Raw genomic sequence first — 21,674 nt, 5'->3', positions numbered from 1 at the left:
CCCCCTAAACGGTCATAACATAAAGTTACCTTTTTTTCCCATATTTTCATGTGGAGATTGGGCTGGAGACATCTAAGGGAAACTTTCATGATGCAAGTGTTCTGAAGGCTACTCCCTTTAAAAGGAAGTTTCAAGTCCTTTTCAGGCCCTCAGCATCATTCCTTCTCAAATGTATTGTGTAACCTTCTGCCTAATGTTCTCCCTCCAACCTTCTGGCCCATGGTGGCCTTGAGATGATGGATGAGAGTGGGTCCCAAAGCACACCTTTGAATACCTGGTCCCTAGTTGGTAGAATTGTTTGGAAGGATTAAGAGGTGTGACTTAGTTGAAGGAGGCATGTCACTGGGGGCAGGTTTTGAGACTTCAAAAGCCCACAGCATTCCCAGTTGGTCTGTCTCTGTCTCTCTGTCTGTCTCTTTCTCTGTTTCTGTCTCTCTCTGTCTCTCTCTCTCTCTCTCTCTCTCTCTCTGTGTGTGTGTGTGTGTATGTGTGTGTGTGTCTACTTGTGGATCAAGATGTGAGCTCTTGGCTGTTCCTAACACTATGTTTTTGCTCTACTATCATGGACTCTAGCGCTCTGAAACCATAAATGTAGTTAAACTCAAATTTTCTTTTATAAGTTGCCTTGGTCACGGTGTTTTACCATAGCAATAGAAACTCTAACAAATACAAGACCCTTTCATACCAATAGACCTTATACCTGAAGGGCCTATGTATCAGCTTCCTTTCCAGGCCAGCCACTGCTGTGCCTCTCTTAAGCATGTGCTTTCTGCTTCACCTGAAGACATTCACATCGTATCAACTGGCCAGCTATTGATCGTCACTGTCACTTGAACAAAAAGCATTAATGCTTGTTTTAAGATTTGTGAAGAATGTGAGAAACAACAACAGGTTCCCCAGGTGGGTTCCTGGGGAACTTTCCTGATTGGGAAAGTTAAGGATTTCACTGCAAGGCCTTGCTTGACCACAGTTTTACTAGTAATAAGTCAGCCTTCTTGGCTCATGCCCTCTTAATTTCTATAGAGTAGACTGCAGTGGGACAAAATTCCAAATAAGTAAGGTTTACCATAATCAGGTAAGAGTCTATGCCTGTTGCTTTGAGCTAAGTGAGACATTTATTACTAAAAGTCCGTTTTCTTTCTTTTTTAAGGTTTAGATACCCAGACATTCCACTTTAGAGTAACATACAGAAAACAAAAAACAAAACAAAAACCTGACAGCAGGGCTTGGGAGACACATTTATACACTCCGGGTCACAGCAGCTTTATACACAATAGACAAACGGTGGCAACAATCCAAGGATCCATCCACAGATGAGTGGGCAAAGTGCATCACGTGTGCTGGCAATGGAGTATTAGTCAGCCTTTAAAAGGAAGAGAATTCTGACACAGACTCTACCATGGCTACACCTCAGGGACCCACAGAAAGGCAAACCTGTGTGATGCTATTTATGTGAATTTCTCTCTAGAGTACCTAAGCTGATAAAACAGACAGCGGAGTGACGGGACCTGGGGAGAGGGTGGCAGAGAGCCATGAAGCGCTCTGGGGACTGTCTTCACAGCAGTGTGGATCTGGGTGACACTGCTGAATGATGTGCACATAGAAAATGGCCAACATGAATTGTTTTGTGAGCAATTCACCACAATTTACAAGGTTGGGTTGTTGTTTGTTTGAAACTAGGTCTCTCTACATAGCCTTGGCTCTCCTGGAACTCACTAGGTAGACCAGGCTGGCCTTGAACACCCAGGGATCTACCTGCCTCTGCCTCCTGAGTGCTAGGATTAAGGCGTGCACCACCATGCCTGCTCTATAAAACCTTTTTGAGATCAGAAATTCTGTAAAGTCACACACAGCCTCTTATCCACGAGGTGAGATCCAGAAAGCTCTTGGTTGCAGCCGTCTGTCCCAGACACCACCAGCATGCTACCTAATAGATGGTCTACGCATCACGTTTCTCTTCCAAAATCAGAAAATCTCCAAATGCTGACACACACCTGGCCTCTCAAGCTTTCAGATAAAGGATCTCTGACCTGGATTCTGGTAATGCCCATCTTTGCCCTTCAGATGCAGGTAGGCCTGTCCATCCATTGTAGAGACCTGATCCATCCATCCCCTATCTAGAGCCTGCATCACACTGCCCTGGTGCTGGGTTGGCACTGGCCACTTGCTACTCCAGCCAAGTGATGGACAACTGAGGAAGGTACTTAGCAGCAAGCTTCTCTTCGCTTACTTTGCCCACTTTTTTTTTCAACATGGAGATAGTTTGTATAATGGCACAGCAGCAAGGCTCTGCCCCAGGTACAGTAGCGCTGCGGGGAGCTTACCAGATCACATCTAGGCACGCTGGACACAAACTGGGCTCCTTGACAGCCCAGGATGAATCCTGCAAGATTTAAGAGGATGCAAACCACAGAGAGCAGCACGAAAAGATTTACCTGCAACGAGAGAGAATGGATGCTTAGAAAGGAGCAGGGCTAAAACATGCAGATAACTGCGTGCAGATACATACTAAATACATACATTCAAGCCGGCCATTATCTTTCAGGAGGAAACTTCAAGGGAAAAGTCAAACATAAAAAGTCAAAACTTTAGGAAACAAAGCGATTGTGAGTTGTTTTTTTTTTTTTAGACTTTTTTTTCTCCTATTTCTAAGTGTTGTAAACTCTCAAGTCTTCCCATCCCTATTTTCTTCATCTCTGAAAATAGTTTCCTCCTTTTTGATCCTTTATCTGTATCTTACACGAGGCTCCAGCTATTTCCTCCTTGGGTCATTCGGACTTTGCCTGAGCTTTGCCAAATCAGTAACTGTAGACAGGCAGATGTAGAGCCCAGGGGCCTAACTAGACCATAAAGAGCTGAGTCATCAACACCAGAAATAACAGTGTACAAATTAAAGCAAGAGCGAAGCTCTTGCTTCAGTACAAAACAGTTTAGGTTCTAAAGAATGTTCAATAATCTCCCATAAACTTTTTTTTCCAAAGTTAAAAACGGTATCACTTCAAATAGTTGAGGACTGACCGAAGAGAAGCAACATGAGCGGAGTCAGTATTTGCTCAGTACCAGTTAGAGATTAAACACGACTTTCAACTTGAGAGCTGATTACTACAAAAATAATCTGGACAAAGACTTTGTCAAAAACAAAAGCAAACATCAAACATCAGCCAGTAAATATCAGTATTTAAACCTGTCATTAATTTAGACAGCTGATAATGCCAGAGCTGGCTGGCAAATGAGTTTACACACAAAGTTCAATACACCAAAAATACTGTCCTTAGCTACTGTTCTTATTTCAAGTCAAGGCAACAAGATTTCCCCAGACCCATTCTGTGAGTCAACAGTTAATGCCACAAGATGCCACTTTCCCTGGGGGAGGATGTGTGTGTCTGTGTGACTGTGTGTGTCCCCTTCTTGTTGGCAGTAGGACGTGGCTTCCTTCCTTTCACTGTTCCTTTGCACACATGCTGATGTCCCATATTTGGAACATCCTGCACCAGCTGCTGTGGTGACTGTCACAGGCTGGCACCCCCGCTGACGTGAGCGGCACACAGCAAGTGCCCTTTGCACTGTGTCATCCATGCCAATGCTTGTGGGGGAAAGAAGGATGTGAAACAGTCCGAGGGTGTAATGCAATCTTCCCACACGGCTTTCTCCACACTGCTAGTTGCTCTTTGAAGGGCTGTAGTGTGCCTGCAGTCTTCAGGCACTTCAGTCTTGAGCTATGCAAGCACTGTAACTTCAGAAAAGACCTAAGTTTGGCTCTGAAAATTTTCTTTTATGATAAGATAGCATGAGGGGGAAAAAAATGTGGCTATTGCCCGTATCTCCACCAGCACAATTACTAATCTTTACAACGAAAAACTAACACCATCACATAGAAAATGCATGAAGACCCATCACTCCAACACTGGACCCCAAAACTCTTCAGTAGAATCCTAATTTAGGCTCATCAAAAGATGCAATTAGTAAAATCAACAGGCATACCATAGACTAGGAGAAAATACTTTCATTCACATAAAATATTTTACATATCCATTCCTTTCTATACGTTTGCACGTATATGCAGATGTGTATTTGCACCCACATACATATGCACGTGGCGGCCAAAGACCTCTGTTGTCCGTCTTCAGGCACCATCCATCCTGCTTTTTGAGACGGTCTCTTTGACTGGCCCGTAAGCCCCAAAGATGGCTTGTCTCTGCCTCCTCATAGCTGGAATTACAGTACAACACCACATCTAGTGTTTTTCTTTCTTTCTTCGTTTGTTTGTTTCTTTCTTTTTTTTTCCTTTCTTTCTTTTTCTCTTTTTTATACGTGGGCACAGGGGCTTGAACTCAAGTCTAATGCTTGCAATGTGAGCCCTTTACCAGTTGCACTATCTGTCCAGCCCCATAGTATTTTCATGATAGATCATAGAAACTACTTAACTCAGTAGTGAAAAGACAACCTAACTAAAGAATGTAGACGAAAGACCTAGTCAAACATTACATACACACACACACACACACACACACACACACGAGAGAGAGAGAGAGAGAGAGAGAGAGAGAACCATAAGAATGCAGAATGGCCAAGAATCACATGAAAAGGTGTTCAACATTATTAGGTATCTTGAATAGAAGTTAAACCACAATGAGACAATACTCCATACCATCTTAAATGGTTAAATTTTCAAAGCCAACAATTGCTAACTATTGCTGAGGGTGAGGAGCAGTTAGAGATTGTTATGTGAATAGAAAATAGTACCATCAGTTTAGAAAAAAAAAACAGTGCCATCAGCTTCTTAAAAACTAAATATAAGCTTTGTATGTAGAAGTGTCCCAAACAAGTCATGAAGAAACTTCACCCTCCCGTCTCTACTCCATAACTGTGAATGCACAGGGCAACTTCCTTCCAAAAACATAGCATCCAAGAGGGAGGCAAGTAACTTCCCATCTGAGAAATCAACCACACCGCACCTACCAGGTGACATCGTGTCAACACCACGGAACCTCAATAAGGCAGACCGGAAATAGTACTTTACAACTGTGACCTCCCTCCTCTTCCTCCTCCTTCTCTTCCACCTCCTGCTCCAAACCCATACTAGCCTCCATCTTGTCCTGAGCACCAGGTCAGACTACCTCAGTCTTGCAAAATATATACTAAGCATCCCTCAAGTCTCTCTGAGTCATCCAAGGAAAAGAAGGAACCCTGAGAAGCCACCTCAGCCAAGAGGATACCCGGGCAGACCTGGCAGCTATGAGGTGTGGTGCTCTGAATGGGACCCCAGGGAACTGGGGGAATCTGGAGAGTGGGGCCTTTCACGGATAGTGTGGTGTTACTGCTGATTCTAGCTTGTGACAAATCTGTCTTCCTATAGATAGATGCTAATAACAGGCAAGTCAGTTTATGGTCCTCTGTGCATGTTTTGAAAATCTAAACTGCAGCCAGACATAGTGGCACATGGCTTTAATCCCAGCCCTTGGAAGGCTGAGATAGGTGGATCACTGTGAGTTTGAGGCCAGCCTGGTCTACACAGTAGAGCAGGACAGCCTGGTCTACTGGTCTCAGGAGAGCCAGAGCTACATAGTGAGACCCTGTCTCAAACAAAAACCAACCAAACAAACCCAAATCGAAGCTGAGCTTCTCAAGCATTGTAAGATCTAAGATTTTTAGTTTTTGTTTTTTTTTTTTTTAAAAAAAAGGCAACAAACTGAATATGTAGAAGTCTGTTTAAATGATGAATTACTTGAGCAATAGGAAAGAATGAGCTACAGAGGCAAAAATAACGACAGAATGAATGTCAAAGCCAAGATGCCCAGTAAAACAGATGTTGTGATTTTGTTTGCTTATGAGGAGATAAGATCAGGTGGATGATAGAAAACAGAGTGGCAGTCTGAGGTGTAGGGAGCAAAGAGACACAAGGAGCTTCTCAGGAGTGACAGACTGCCCCACAGCTTGCCAGGGACAGAGAACATAACCCTCATCACGGCTCCTAGAGCACCTGCAGGCTGGGATTGTACTTCACAGCAATTGTTTGCATTCTTTGTAGGAAAGAGCCCGAAACAGATGCCACGGTGGGAGAGTAAGATCATGAAAAGGATGCCTGCGCCTGGCATCCTCGTCATCCTTAAAACACTAGTCCAGCTCTTTAAGGAGAAGGTCACCTGAGTTACCCTAGTGCAGACCACAGCAACGCAGACCAGGGGCTAAGGGGACTCCCCTTTCAGAGGCGGCATCGTGTTCCACAGAACCGCTGGCTTATAAGGGGCACACAGGTGTCCCTGGTACCTTCAAGTTGGACACCTCTGGCTCTCTTCTGGGTGTGACGGTGTGGCCTTCAAGACCTGAATTTCCACCCTGACTTTCACCGATGTTGTACTGCCAACAAAAAACACTAGGAAAATGTCAGCTGTTAGTGAAAAATGTCAGTATCACAAAAGCCACCTAGCAACACCCAGGAAGGGAAACTTTTTCTTATGTTTCTTATATTTCAATCATTCTTTTCTTTAGAAAAAAAAATATCAGTGCAAGTGACTTGAATTTATCTTTACAGAAAGCATATATAACGTTTTTCTTTATAGAAATACAAAAAAAAAAAATGTTGGCCAGGATCCAGAATAAATTCAAGCTTGCCCATTTATTTGTTATAAAATCTTAGAAAGCCCTTGCAAGACTTACTTACTGTATTTGTTAAATTGGTCTTTGTCATTACCAATCTCAATATGTCAGTGTGGTATACAAATTTTCCTATCTTAATGTCCCCTGAAAAATACTGCACAGATACTTTTATTACTAAGAATAAAGAACAGAAAACTGGGCATAGTGGCATACGTGCCTTTAATCCCAGCCCTTGGGAGGCAGATGAGGTAGCTCTCTGTGAGTTCAAGGCCAGCCTGATCTATACAGTAAGTTCTAGACAAGTCAGGGCTACATAATAAGACCCTGCCTCAAAATAAATAAATAATCAAGCAAACAAACATTTCCTTTTTGGGAGAGACAGCTTGTTGTTACAAAGTGAGTGTTTAGGGAGGATGCTTAACTCTCATTCAGAAGGGCAAACAGAATAGAGACCAGAAGCAGTTGAAGAGAGGGAACAGGATGGGAGCCTACTATAGATGCCCTTCTGAAAGACTCCGCCCAGCAGGGGATTGAAGGACATGCTAAGACTCACAGCCAAACCCAAACTTTGGGCAGAGCGCAGGAGTCCTAGGAAAGAGTGGGGTAATAGAAGGACCCAGATTGGACTGAAGCTCCATAAGACCAACAGAGCCAAGAAATCTGGGCCCATGGGGGCCCACAAAGACTGATGCACCAACCAAGGACCATGTATGAAGAGAAACTAGACCCTCTGCTTAGACAGAACCCTCAGTCTCCATGTGAGTCCTCCAGTAAGGGGCGCAGGGGGCTGTCTCTGACATGGACTCTGTTGCCTACTTTTTGATCACTTCCCCCTTGTGGGGGCTCATTGCCAGGCGACAGAGGAAGAGGATACAAGCAGTTCTGATGAGACTTGATAGGCTGGCTGGGGTCAGAAGGTAGAGGAGGAGAGCTCCCTCTTTCTGAGAAACAGGGAAGGGGAACAGGGAAGAGAGAGGAAGGGTGGAGCCGGGAGGAGACGAGGGAGGGGGCCACAATTGGGATGTAAAGTAAATAAGTTATAAAAAATAAATTTAAATTAAAAAAAAAAAAAACAGTGAGTGAGTTTTACAGGAATTCTACTAGGCCTGGCGCCAGCCTTTCATTCTTTACTCTGTGACACACCTGAGCTCAAGTCACCTGGAAAGGACACTCAAGTGGTGAATGTGACCAGCAGGTATGTTGTTTTCAAAGCACCTTCATTGGGCCTCACTGAACATGTGGCCATAGGCATCTATGTGGAGCTCCTGTTTGTGTGCCTGGCCAGCTCCTTTCCCCAGCCTCCCTTGTCAGCAACACCTGTGGTTGCATTAAGGGATTTCTTTGCCTTTGGCCTTTAGTTTGATTCAGTCATGGAGAAGCCCTGACTGAAAACCAGAGAGTGAAAAGCAATTAGGGGTGGGAGAGGCTGTGGAGCTGGTCTTCCGGCCCCTTCTCTTCATCTCTGGCCAGCTGTGCCCTCAATGGAGAGCCAAGGGCCCTCTCTGAGGCCCTGCCTGGGACGCTGGCTTTCAGCTGCTGACCACAGCACCCCCAACCTCTCCTCAGGTTGAGAGAACAGTCTGGTCCCACAGCATGCATGAGTGCTTGGAACTGTCCCTTTCTTAACCTCATGTCATATTATAATTACATTATCTGTTTTGTGCTGGGGGCCTGACATGCCTTCTCCACAACATTTTCCTGTATTTGACCCTTGTTTTCCACTCTTTACGCTCAGACCTGTGCCCTCTTCACCCGTCCAGTGACACAAATTGGGCCAGTGAATTCCCCAGTGGCAGACTCATTCTGAAGAAACAGAAAGCCCAGGGTGGAAAGAGGAATGTTGGGCTGCGACTTGTATCTTAGACATCGAGATGCAGGGAGAGCCAAAACATCTCCCTGAGATCCTTAAGGATGAGATGTGCAGTCCAAACTGCAGAGCGAGAATTCTCCTGGGGGAGCCTTTCGTGTATTCTCAACTAGTGTGAGCTGTGCTTTATGAATACTTATATCAAATGCTTTCATACAAAAGGTATTATTTTTTATTTTTGTATTTTGAATTCACTCCAGCTCAGAACTCTTGCAATTGAGATGTCATTTCAATCCAGGTTTTACCTAAGTAGCCCCAAAAAGAATATTGGCAGAGACTGAGGACTGGCTGAATGTTTTCCATAAACTTAGCACATCATCATTAAACAATTGTCATTCTCTGTCCAGCGTAGTCTGAGGCTGTTTTCGGCTTCCAGATGAAGAACAGAGAAACTCTGAGAACCAAGGTTCTGTTTCTCTCAGGAATGGCTAGAGCACTTTAGGGTGAAGCCCATGCACCAGGCAAGCCCCTCCCCTCCCCTCCCCCCTGTGGAAATGCGGACAGCAGGTCCAGTGAGGTACAGGCCCCAGCCGGAAGGTGGGTCCAGGCCAAGCAGATGCTGCCAGGAGTTGGTGCTGCTGGGAATTCAGTGGCGAATTTCCAGGAAGGAGGAGAGCCCTTCCTCCCCAAGAATAAATGATGAATCTCAGGTGGCCATGATGGAAAGCTGATGGTATCACACAGCACACTGCACCTTTGTTTTGTGTAAAATCAAGGATTTATAAACCTTGAGCAGCAGGAGGGATTTCAAGGGTGAATGTGTTTGATTCGCTGGGATCAGGGGCCAGAGATATTTAATCAAGACGTAGGGGTACAGTACCTCATTTACATGCAGTAGCACGGTCCTATCACAAGAAGGAGAACATAGCACTTGGTTATCCTATGGGTGGGGGAGAATCTGCAGGTACAACTGAAGGTCATTGGTGAAGGCAAACACACCAAGACATCTTTTTAGCATATGGTGGGTACTCCAGGAATCCCCAGGTGCTTGCTAAACATTTTGTTTTTTAAACCAGGAAAGGGTCCAGCCTGTAATCTTCCCTGAGGGCTATGTGATGCTCCTTACAAGATCTGGAATACTCAGATCAAGCATAGAGACAACCCCACCGAGAAAAGGGAGTCTGCCATTGGAGACGGAGCACAGAGGCTATCTGGAAATGTCAGACTTCAACCTTACCCAACCAACTTCCACAAGTAACCATGCCCAACACAGCTTGTCGTCGTTGAGTGTCTCTAAATTTCATCCTAGAAATAGGATGACCTTTCCCTCTTGCCTAAGGATTTGTATATTGTTCCTTACTTCCCTACTGCTCCAAGTTCAAGAAGGATTTACATTTCCTGTATGTGTCTAAATGATAAGTAGCTCTAGGAACTACAGGATGGGATAAGCTTAAAAGTTATTGTGTTTTTAAAATAAATTTGGAAATACTTTGTTTTCATTTAATGTGTTCGAGTGTTTGCCTGCATGTGTGTGCACTACCCTCAGAGGTCAGAAGAGGGCATCAGATTTCCTGGAACTGAAGTTAGAGAGGGGTTGTCAGCTGCCATGTTAGCAGTGGGAAAGCAACTCTGGTCCTTTTCAAAAGCAGCAAGTGTTCTTAACTGCTCAGCTATCTCTCTATCCAGCCTCAAAATGACTAACTTTAACATGGTGAGCTGAGAGTATTTTAGCATATTAGTTCCTGAAAAAAAAAAATTAAAACAAAATCTTTAAATACAGAAATTTAAAAGACAGGCAACAAAGGAAAAAACATAAAGCGTTGGGAGGTGGAATTGATTTGGGATCCTGAGGGACTGGATTAAACAACACCAACAAGGAAAAGATGAGTGACAGGATTTACTCACTAGAATGCCAGATACTCAGAAATGGTCAGCCATCAGATCCCTCTGAATATAAAAGTTTAAAATGAAAATTGATTGAACCTATTGAGGAGTCCATTATAAAGTAAAATAAGCATGGTAAAATACTATTGGCCTTTAAACACAGCTATGATTCAGTAATTCCACAAGGAGTCCCCAATGTAGTCAAGTCCAGCAATGACCACAAACAGCCCACTGGTACAAGTGACAATATGGATGATCTCAGCAATATCCAAGTGAGGGAAAACATATGCTTTATGCTTCCATATATGTAAAGTTCTAGAACATGAAAAACTAAGGAAGAAAGAGGGAAGAAGGGAGGGATGGAGGGATGGGGAGATGGAGGGAGCAAGGGAAAGAAAGAAAAGTGGGCAGACAATATTATATGCCCAGGAATCAATAAGCTCATATTGGTTAAATAGTCAAGTATTGCATGTGACAACTGAAAAGTTCTGACACCAGAAAAGAAACAATAAAACCTAAGTAGTCCACTTCTGCCTGTGCACCCAAAACCAAGCCTGCCATGAATGATCACATAGTGATGATTATTTCCCAAATGTTCCCTCCGGTTACTGGTTTTGTGGGAGAGTTTAATAGGTAAGCCAGTAGCGAAAAAGGGAAATAAATGTGATTGAAATAGCGTTTCTGGGGAGAACTGTTACAGCATTCAAATAAACTACAAAGCACCAAGAACAAGTTGCAGCGCGTGACTCCCTGATGTAGATGCAGCTCCTTCCCAAAGTCACCCACCTGACGTCTCTGAGTTTGGAAGAGCTTAGAGGACCCAGTGTGGAATCGGCGGTTCTTGTGCCTATTTTTATTCATGTTTTTAAACACAAAAGACTGAAGTTATTTCAGTTGTCCGAATGTCATCAGTGACAGCCATATTACGAGAGAGACAACACTATTACTGGTAAACAATGTGAGACAATGTTTCCGGTAACAATGTGAGCCACCACTGATGAAGTGAGTATTTTGCCTCCCAGAATGCAACCTGAGCCAGGTCAAGCCTACAGATTTAAAAGCCAGTTACAGAAAATAAAGGGGATAGAGAAACATAGTAAATATATATATATATATTTCTTCATCAGATAAAAACAAGAGGAGGCAGAGTCATGGACTATAGCAAATGTGGAGAAACATCAGCCAGATGCAATGCAAGGATGCTATCTGGCTCCAATTAAAGCAAAAATAATTATGAAAACTATACATGAGGCAGCAACCAGAAACTTAGCAAGCTCAATGAGATGCCTTTCCTTTATAAATATACCCTAAGGCATTTAAAGATGAAATGGAAATGCTGCACTTTACTTCAAGGCCACTCAGAGGCCAATGAGGAGGGAAGTCATTAGGAATCACCATGACATCATTTTGGGCAAGTGTTGGTTACTGTAGCTCAACTAAACATGGGGGCTTACTAGGTTTCTCTCTACTTGCAATATGTTTGAAAGTCTCCATAACCAAAGAGAGAGAGAGAGAGAAAATGAAGGACAAGGAAGAGAAAGTTGGCTCAGTTTGATTCCCAAAAACCCATGTAAAAAGCCAGGTGTGGTGGTATAAATCTTTATTTCTATTCTCCATGTTTCTATGAGATGAGAGACAGAGGCAGGAAAATCAACCCAGGAAGTGCATGAGCCAGCTGACCTAGGGGAAAGCAGCAGAAACAAGAGAGATTCCCCTTTCAGCAAGGTGGAATGTGAGAGCTGATTCTAGAACACTGTTCTCTGATCTCCATATGTGTGCCCGACACAAACTCATGTCACGGTGTAGACATATACACATACTTTTTATAGTAAATGTACATAGTCTTTCTTTTATTTTTAGGTGTATTTATGTGATTATTTTATATGTATGAGTATCTTGCCTGCATATGTGTGTGCCATGTGCTTGTCTGCTGCCTTCCAGGGTCAGAAAAGGACACCAGACACCCTAGAACCAGAGCTACAGACACAATGTGGGTCATGAAATAGAACCTAGGTCCTCTGCAAGGGAAACAAGTGCTTCAGCTCTCCATTCCCAAAATGATATGATTTTTTTATTGATTGTCTTAGTTTGGGTCACTATTGCTGTGATGAAACACCATGACCAAGGCAACTTGTGGAGAAAGGGGTTTATTTGGCTTAACTGCCGCATGATTGTTCATAACCAAAAGAAGTCAGGACAGGAAATCAAACAGGTCAGAAACTCAGAGGCAGAAGCTGATGCAGAGGCCATGGAGGGGTGCTGCTTACTGCCTTGCTCCCTCTGCTTGTTCAGCTTGCTTGTTTCTAGAACCCAGGACCACCAGCCTGGCGCTGGCAGTACCCACAATGGGCTGATTCTTACCCTGTTGATCGCCAATTAAGAAAATGTCCTTACTAATGAGAATAATGATTAAAAAAAAGAAAAAAAATGTCCTTACAGGCTTGTCTACAGCCACATCTCCTGGTTGCATTTTCTCAACCAAGGTTCCCTTCTCTCAGATGACTCTAGGCTGTATCAAGTTGACATAGAAATAGCCAACCCAGGAATCTAAACTTCAGACCCCCAGAAAAGTTCTGTTTCAAAGTTAGTAATGGAGAATGTTAATATTTAAAGTATCAGATGTGCTCTTGTGTGTTTTTTTCAAAAAGAAAATATTTTATTGGTAGCACAAAAAGTCTCAGGTTTCCTATGGCATTCCATGCATAGTTACTGCTATCATTTCTTTAATCTGTGGTTGGCTCCCTTTCTGGAACTGAAGTGACAATTGTTTACATGTCTACAGGTGAAGGGAAACAGCACTACTCATGCAGAAAACATATTTCTCAGATAATAAAAATATATTAATGTGTCTCATATATATATATATATATATGTCTTTCTTAAAAAAAAGATGGAAGTGTGAGCATGCATCAATCAAGAACAGCTGATGTGAGAATATTTGGTGATCAAAAATTGTTAGTTATTCCACAAAAGTATTATTATAAAATAAATGATACTATTGAATGGTAGAAGCAAAAATCAAGAAAACACCTAGAAGGTAAATTAAGAGCTGAAGAGGGGCTGGAGCAGGCTCAGTAGTTAAGAGTGCTTGCGGGGGGTGGAGCCAAGATGGCAACTAGCACCCACAGTTTCTGAGCTGTGGAAGAGCTGAACGCCTGAGTTGGTGAGCGGAAGGACCTCTGAAGCCAGGAAAACAACGGCAAGGCTTTCTAAGTGACAGGGAACATCGCAGGAGGTGATATTCTTAGCTCAGACCTAACTGCCTGGGGTCTGCAGTGGCTGAGGCGGAGCTCCTAGCCCCTTAGTGGCAACTGCCAGTCTCAGAGTCCCAGACCCGCGGCACGCATCCTCCCAGGGTCCCAGGCCTGCTAGCCGCCATACTGGCTCCAAAGGGTCACTCAGCCACTGACTGAATGGCTCACCCAATCCCTCAGTGACAGATAATACGCTATATACCCACCAAAGCCAGGCAGACCTGCCATACAAGCTAGGCACACCAGGCGCTGGGCCTCCCAGGCTTGGAGAGCACAGTGGAGAACCCCCAGGACTTCCCAGAAAGCATATGGACTGGAAACCCAGTCTCCAGCTGCAGCAGGACTTCCTAACCTGGCGGTGGCAACAGCACTGAGCTGGCGGAGCACATCAGTCCTTCAGCGTAAGACCAACCAGGGCCAAACCAGAGCGCAGAGAACCCGAATACCCCGATCCCTGCCGATGTGACCTGCTTGAGAGTGAGTGCGCCCTTGAGTATCTGCAGAGCCGCAGATCCAGGATCCTACTAAAACAGAAGCCAGGCATCGGACCCCTCTCACCCACATACCCACTGTGGGAAACAGAGGGTCACTTGAAGCCCCTGCTCTGCGGGTCCAATTGAGGAGTTAAGGCAGTTAATGCCAGAAATTGCGCCGCAACCATCACTAGAGCCTGCTACATATACAGTGCAGAGCCCCTCCCACACACTCAAGGGTTCAACATCATCTATCACTCTGTCCCTTGAGACACACTCCATGCACACTTACACACACACACACACACACACATACGCGCGCCTGCTTTTGCCCCTTTTGCACCAGCGAACTTTCCTCCCACAGGTACAGCTAGTCTATCAACGCACTCGCTGTGGCCCTAGGACCTCTCTCAGCTTCCTGAAGAACTCTCCAGATGCCAGAGAGAGACAGTACCAATCTGAACTGCAAAATCCAAAAACAAACAGGGGAAGGGTCTCAGATAAGCCAATGGCCAGGGGTAGGTGAAAGAACACATCCAACATAAATCAGGACATCATGACTTCACCAGCAACCCCCAAAATTGATGGATACTCCAATTCATCAGAAGCACAGGAAAATGACTTTAAAGCTATGCTTACCCAATTATTTGAGGCTCATAAAGAGAAAACAAACAATTCTCTCAGAGCAATAGCCATGCAAATTCAGTCAGTTAAAGAGGAAATGAACAAATCTATCAAAGATTTGGCCAGTCAATTGGAGGTAAAGAAAGAGGAAATGGACAAAATTCTTAAAGAAAGACAGGCAAACATAGCCAAACAAATAGAGGCACAAGTAGAGATACAATTAGTGGCATATAAAGAGGAAATAAACAAAAAAAAAAAAGAGACCATCATAGAGAGACAGGAATCCACATTCAAACAGATGAAGAAAATGGTGCAAGGCATGAAAAGAGAATTAGAATTAATAAAGAAAACACAAATTGAGAAAACCCTTGAGCTAGAGAACTTGGAGGAAAGATCAGGAACCACAAAGGTAAGCATCACCAACAGAATACAAGATATGGAAGAGAGAATATCTGGAGCTGAAGATACACTCGCAGAAACTGATACTTCTCTCAAAGGACGAAATCTAAGAATAATAGGAATTGATGAAAAAGAAGACTCCAGGCTCCAAGGTCCAGAAAATATTTTCAAGAAAATCATAGAGGAAAATTTTCCCAACTTAAAGAGATGTCCATAAATATACAAGAGGCCTACAGAACACAGAATAGACTAGACCAGAAAAGAAACACATCACGTCACATCATAGTCAAAACACTAAATCTACAGAACAAAGAAAAGATATTAAAAGCAGCAAGGGAAAAAAGGCCAAGTAACATATGAAGGTAGACCTAACAAAATCACACTGGACTTCTCATCAGAAACTATGAAAGCCAGCAGGGCCTGGGCAGGGGTCATGCAAACTTTAAGAGACCACAAATGTCAACCCAGACTACTATACCCTGCAAATCTTTCAATCAACATAGATGGAGAAAACAAAACATTCCATGACAAAACTAAATTTATGCAATATCTACACAGCAAACCAGCCCTACAGAAGATACTAGAAGGAAAACTCCAATCCAATGAAAACAACTTCACCCAAGAAAACATAGCATACAGATAATATCCCAACAAAAATTAAAAGAAAACAAGCAATGAAACACAGTAAGACCACCGACTCCAATATAAAAGGAACTAACATTCATTGGTCACTATTATCTATCAACATCAATGGACTCAACTCTCCAATAAAAAGACACAGATTACAGAATGGGTGCAGAAACAAGATCCAACATTCTGCTGCATCCAAGAAACATACCTCTGCAACAAAGATAAACACTAACTCAGAGTAAAGGGCTGGAAAAATGTCTTTCAAGCAAACAGACCCAGAAAACAAGCTGGGGTAGCTATCCTAATATCTAATAAAATAGACTTTCAACCAAAATTAATCAAAAAAGATGAGGAGGGACACTACATTCTCATCAAAGGAAAAATCCACCAAGAGGACATCACAATTCTGAACATCTAAGCCCCAAATACAAGAGCGCCTACATTCATAAAGGAAACATTACTAAAACTTAAATCACACATCGATCCCAACACCTTGATAGTGGGAGACTTCAAAACCCCACTTTCACCAAGGGACAGATCATCTAGACAGAAGCCTAATAAGGAAATTAAGGCACTTACAGAGGTCCTAAATCAAATGGACCTAATAGATGTCTACAGAACTTTCCACCCAAACTCAAAAGAGTATACCTTCTTTTCAGCACCTCATGGAACCTTCTCTAAAATAGACCATATAGTTGGTAAGAAAGCAAGCCTCAACAGATACAAGAGGATTGAAATAATCCCCTGTATTCTATCTGACCACCATGGACTAAAGCTGCACCTCAACAACAATGGAATTAGAAAAAAGCCTACAAGCACATGGAAACTGAACAACTTGCTGCTCAATGATAGCTGGGTTAAGGAAGAAATAAAGAAATTAAAGATTTCCTTGAATTCAATGAAAATGAAGGTACAACATACCCTAATTTATGAAAGCAGTGCTCAGAGAAAACTTCATAGCACTAAGTGTCTTCAAGAAGAAATTTGTGACATCTCATACAAGCCACTTAATGGCCCAACTGAAAGCCCTAGAGAAAAAAGAAGCAAATACACCCAAGAGGAGCAGACGGCTGAAAATAATCAAAATCCGAGCTGAAATCAATTAATTAGAAGCAAATAAAACTATTCAAGAATCAATGAAACCAAGAACTGGTTCTTTGAGAAAATCAACAAGATACACAAACCTTTAGCCAAACTAACTAAAAGGCAGAGAGAAACTATTCAAATCAACAAAATCAGAAATGAAAGAGGGGACATACCTACAGACACCAAGGAAATCCAAACAATCTTTAGGTCATACTACAAAAGCCTATCTGCCACAAAATTCAAAAATCTAAAAGAAATGGACAATTCTCTTGATAGATTCCATCTACCAAAATTAAGTCAAGATCAGGTAGAAAGATCGAACAGTCCTATATCCCCCAAGGAAATAGAAGCAGTCATCAACAGTCTCCCTTCCAAAAAAAGCCCTGGGCCAGATGGATTCAGTGCAGAATTCTACCAGACCTTCAAAGAAGTGCTAACTCCAATTCTCTCCAAACTATTCCACAAAATAGAAACAGAAGGAACATTACCAAACTCATTCTATGAAGCCACAGTCACCTTGCTACCTAAACCACACAAAGACCCAACAAAAAAGAGAACTTCAGACCTATCTCTCTTATGAACATTGATGCAAAAATACTCAATAAAATACTTGCAAACCGAATCCAAGAACACATCAAAGATATCATCCACCATGACCAAGTAGGCTTCATCCCAGGCATGCAAGGGTGGTTCAACTACGGAAATCCATCAATGTAATCCACCACATAAACAAACTGAAGGAAAAAAAACCACATGATCATCCAACAAGCTCTGACCTCCACAGACACCTGCACTCACGGGGCACACATGAACTCACAAAGGCACACACACAGAAGTAAAAATGTCTTTTAATGAAAGTAAATCTTCATGACTTTGGCTGACATAAGAACTTCTTAGGACTAGCAATACAGAGAACAAAATTTAAAAATGGATAAACTAAACTCACTAAAATTAAAAAAAAAAAACAAACAAACATTGCTCTTAAAGAGCATCACCAAGAAAATCAAATGACAACCCATAGACCTACAAAAGTTTTTGCAAATCTGATAATGTCACAATAAAGAAAACAATCCACTTTTTTAAGTAAGGAATATGAACAAGTATTCACTGCCACCACCACCCCCAAAAAAATATAGAAGTGGCAAAAAAAAAAAACACATGAAAAGATGCTTAGAATGAACTGAAAAGAGAAGGATGCCTAGGATCAAAAAGACAGCCAAGCTGACCGATGGAGGTGCACACCTTTAATCCCAGCAATCAGGAGGCAGGGGCAGGAGGATCTCTACAAGTTTGAGGCCAGCCTGGTCTACAGAGCTACTTACTAGGACATCCAAGGCTACACACACACACACAAAAAAAAAAAAAAAAAAAACCTGTCTTGAAAAACAAACAAACAACAAAAAAAAACAAAGACACTCAGTGCAGGGAGAGGCATGTTCGCAGATTCTCAAAAAGTCAGCATGGGGTTATTACACAACCCAACAATTCCACTCCATGTCATGTGCTTTAGAGGATTGAAAATATGTTAAAAAAAAAAAAAAAAAAAGAAGCAGCAGAAGTTCAAGGTTGCCCTCAGCTGCACAGAAAGTTCAAGCCAGCCTTAGCTACATGATCAATAAATAAAGAAAATGAATAATAAAGAATATAGTAAATGAAGAAAGAAAGAAATCAATAAATAAACAAAATAAAAATAGCATACACTACCAATCATTCTGTTGCTTTTATATTACTATGACAGAACACCTGGCACAGACAAGCTGGTGGGGCTTACAGGGCTCAGAGTTTCGACAGCAAGATAGAATAGTGTGACTGCAGAAGCAATGACAGAGGCTACTCATGTCACAACGAAGAAGAGGCAGCAGAGATGGGATGACACAAGACACATCCTCTAAAGACACACTACAACTCATTTCTTTTAAAGTTTCCAGAGCCATCTCCAGGTGAGGACCCAAACCCCCAAGAACAAGCCATTTTCAGAAGCGCCTCATAGCCAGACGGTATCACCCAAAATAGTCAAAAGTAGGAATGTCCATCAACCAATGAATAAATAAGCAAAATGCATTATAATCATACAATGGAATTTTATTCAGCAATTTTTTAAAAAAGTACCGACAGGTTAGAACAGACAAACCTTCAAGATGGTGTGCTAAGGGGCTGCCAGGTGAAAGCCATCAGTCAAATTAAAAAAAAAAAAAAAAAAAAGATCTCGTGTGATTATATTCACCTGAAATATCCATAGTAAGCAAATCTCTAGACAGGGAGAATATTAGTGGTTTCGTAGGACTGAAAGTACAATAGGAAAATGGGAAGTGAGTTCTAAAGGGCACGTTGTTTTTTACAGGGTGACAGCAACTGACAGCAGTGATATTTACACGTGCCTGCACAAGCCACTTGAGAACTTTAGACAAGTAAAATGTATGTATGTCAACTATAGCATAGTAAGTCCATATTTAAGAGGGAGAATAAGGAGAAGGTACAAATCTGAGGTGAGATGTTTTGTTTTGTTTTGTTCACACAAGAATGCAAAGAGTCACTTATAACCTCTAGGGAAACAGAATGCTACACATCAAACCTGTGGTGAGCCCCACAGGCTCAAGTAGTCCCCTGTTTTGTAGTGGTGCTTGAATACCACTTGAGTCTTTGAGTCTATAGCCTGATCCCACTTCTAGTTCACCCTTCGTGTTGGTTAAAGATGCGATCTCTATGCTTCCTGTTCCTGCTGCCATACTTGCTGCTTCCTGCCATGCTTCTTTGCCATGGTAGATCTTATCTGTCTGGAACCATGAGCCAAAATAAACTCCCTCTTCCTTGCGTTTCCTTTAGTCATGGTGTTTTATCAGAACAAGAGAGAAGTAACTCAGAAAAAGAGAAGTCATGGTCTAAACCAGAAACCAATGAAAATATGACATCTGCTGAGTCAAGAATAGACAAGAACGGTGAGGCATTTGGCTTGGCTGCTCAACACACTGCTCCCCTGAGTGCCATGGGATTGCATCTCCTGCTCCCTACCCATCATGCTCCCGGTGTCACAGAAAACAATGTGTACAAACGGGACTCTTGAGAAACAGGTCACTGTACTTTTTAGTCGAGGCTGCTCTGTAGGCTTGCCACTCCTCATCCCTTAAGATGAAATTCAAGGCGAGGCCCTTGACTTCTTTTCCAGTATGAGATAAAAAATGTGCTCTGTTCACTCCACTTCATAACTAAAATTTAGTTGTTAAAATGCCCATAATTGTGTCCTGGTGAGAGCTTGGAACTCCATTTGAGTTTTGGCATGACTCCCTGTCCCTGGCCTCTTTCCTGTAGGGACCAAGCACAGCATGGGACAACTTCAGTGTCCTATTTCCTATGTTTCATGTCTATCTCTCAGCTTGCCGTCTGGCTGGAGCCATGACTGCTAATGTCTCGTTATTAATAATCTAAGGATTAGCATCAATCTTAGCATCCCTGTGAAGTCTCCACCGATGAAGCCCATACTGGCTCTCCTGGGACACCCATTGCTGAGCCACAGTTCGTGGCCTGGCACCGGTAGTGCAAGCCCGGTCTCTTTCCCTGTGGTCTCCCACTCCTCAGGGCCAACACTCCCGCAGGTCCAGCCAGCCAGCTAAAAGCATTTAGCTAGAGCCTGGTCTGTGAGTATGCTAGCTGTTTCCCTACTGAGGCCGTGGGACATTCCAACCAGCCTTTTTAGGCACAACGCTGGCACAGTCAAACACCAAGGGACCCATATCAGGTCTCCAAGTGCTTATCTATAAGTACCCTCTGGGGTGGGGGGAGCTCATAATGCCACCACAAGGCAGTAACTTTCTCCAAAACATTTATCTCTTTAAGCCCTAATCTTTTTATAGGCCATGGGGACAGAGATCAACCAAGGGCTGCAAAACAGGTTTTCAGTAATAGCTTTGCAAGCCCTGCTGAGATCATCTAAGGTGCTCTAGGCTGCAGGAGCAACTAGAATCTCTCCTATGGAGGCCTCAGGTGAATGTGAACAAAGAATCTGCTTCTAACTCCTAAAAGAATACCATTCACACTGCACACGCATGCAGACACACACACACACACACACACACACACACACACACACACACACACACTGCACACACCATGGCTGGATTTCTCTGTAGTAGCAATGGCAACAGGCAAGATCTGGATGCTGTAACGAACTTAAAAGCAAAATGTCAAGACTATGATAGTACAATGGTAATGTTGTTATTATCAAAAACTGGGGGATAGAAGGAAGAAAGGAGGGAGAAATGGCTAATTTCTTCTCATAAAAAATTAGTCAAGGATCTGTCTGGAGAGATGGCTCAGAGGCTAAGAACTGACTGTTCTTCCAAAGGTCCTGAGTTCAATTCCCAGGAACCACATGGTGGCTCACAACCATCTATAATGAGATCTAGTGCCCTTTCTGGCCTGCAGGCATACATGGGGGCAGAATAGTATATAAATAATAAACAAATAAATCTTTAAAAAATACAGTCAAAAGATACTTTGCAAAGCTAAGGAACTATGTAAAACATAGAACCTTAGAGTATAATTTACTATTATAAATTCACCAATAGAAGAACTAAAAACCATTTTAGAAAGTAGGAGAGGAGGAAATGTGGATTAGCACAAAGCAAAAAGAGTTTGTAATAGTTAATTGAGGGGCACATCATCAGAGTGCTAGAAAAAAATATATACACAGCCCTAGCTTTTATTTTTTTTTAAGAATAACTAATGAGTTCTTTTATTGATAAACAAAGTAGATTCTCCCCTTGTATTTGTTACTTTTCTTATTCCTGTGTATCTTAGATTGATTTCCATTACTATGATAAAGACCATTACCAAAAAGCAACTTGGAGCAGAGAAGGGTTATTTCACTTACATGTTCCTGATCGCAGGCCATCACTGCGGAGATGAGGTAAGAACCCAAAGCCA

At 42.6% G+C, this 21,674-nt stretch overlaps 1 protein-coding gene across 1 annotated transcript in view; it reads right to left on the bottom strand.

Moving 5' to 3' along the window:
* The window catches only part of Entrep1 (endosomal transmembrane epsin interactor 1), a 59,858-nt gene that overhangs the window by 15,427 nt on the left and 22,757 nt on the right, over window positions 1-21,674 (bottom strand). The window contains exon 4 of the mRNA XM_055614176.1: window positions 2,325-2,435. Coding sequence (XP_055470151.1) covers window positions 2,325-2,435 — 111 coding nt within the window. The remainder of the gene's footprint in view (window positions 1-2,324; window positions 2,436-21,674) is intronic.

This window comes from Psammomys obesus, unplaced genomic scaffold (assembly GCF_907164565.1).
Source record: "Psammomys obesus unplaced genomic scaffold, mPsaObe1.curated_primary_1811, whole genome shotgun sequence".
Taxonomy (NCBI): Eukaryota; Metazoa; Chordata; class Mammalia; order Rodentia; family Muridae; genus Psammomys; species Psammomys obesus.
Note: the sequence above shows the minus strand (reverse complement) of the source record. Positions and strands in the feature narration are given on the sequence as shown.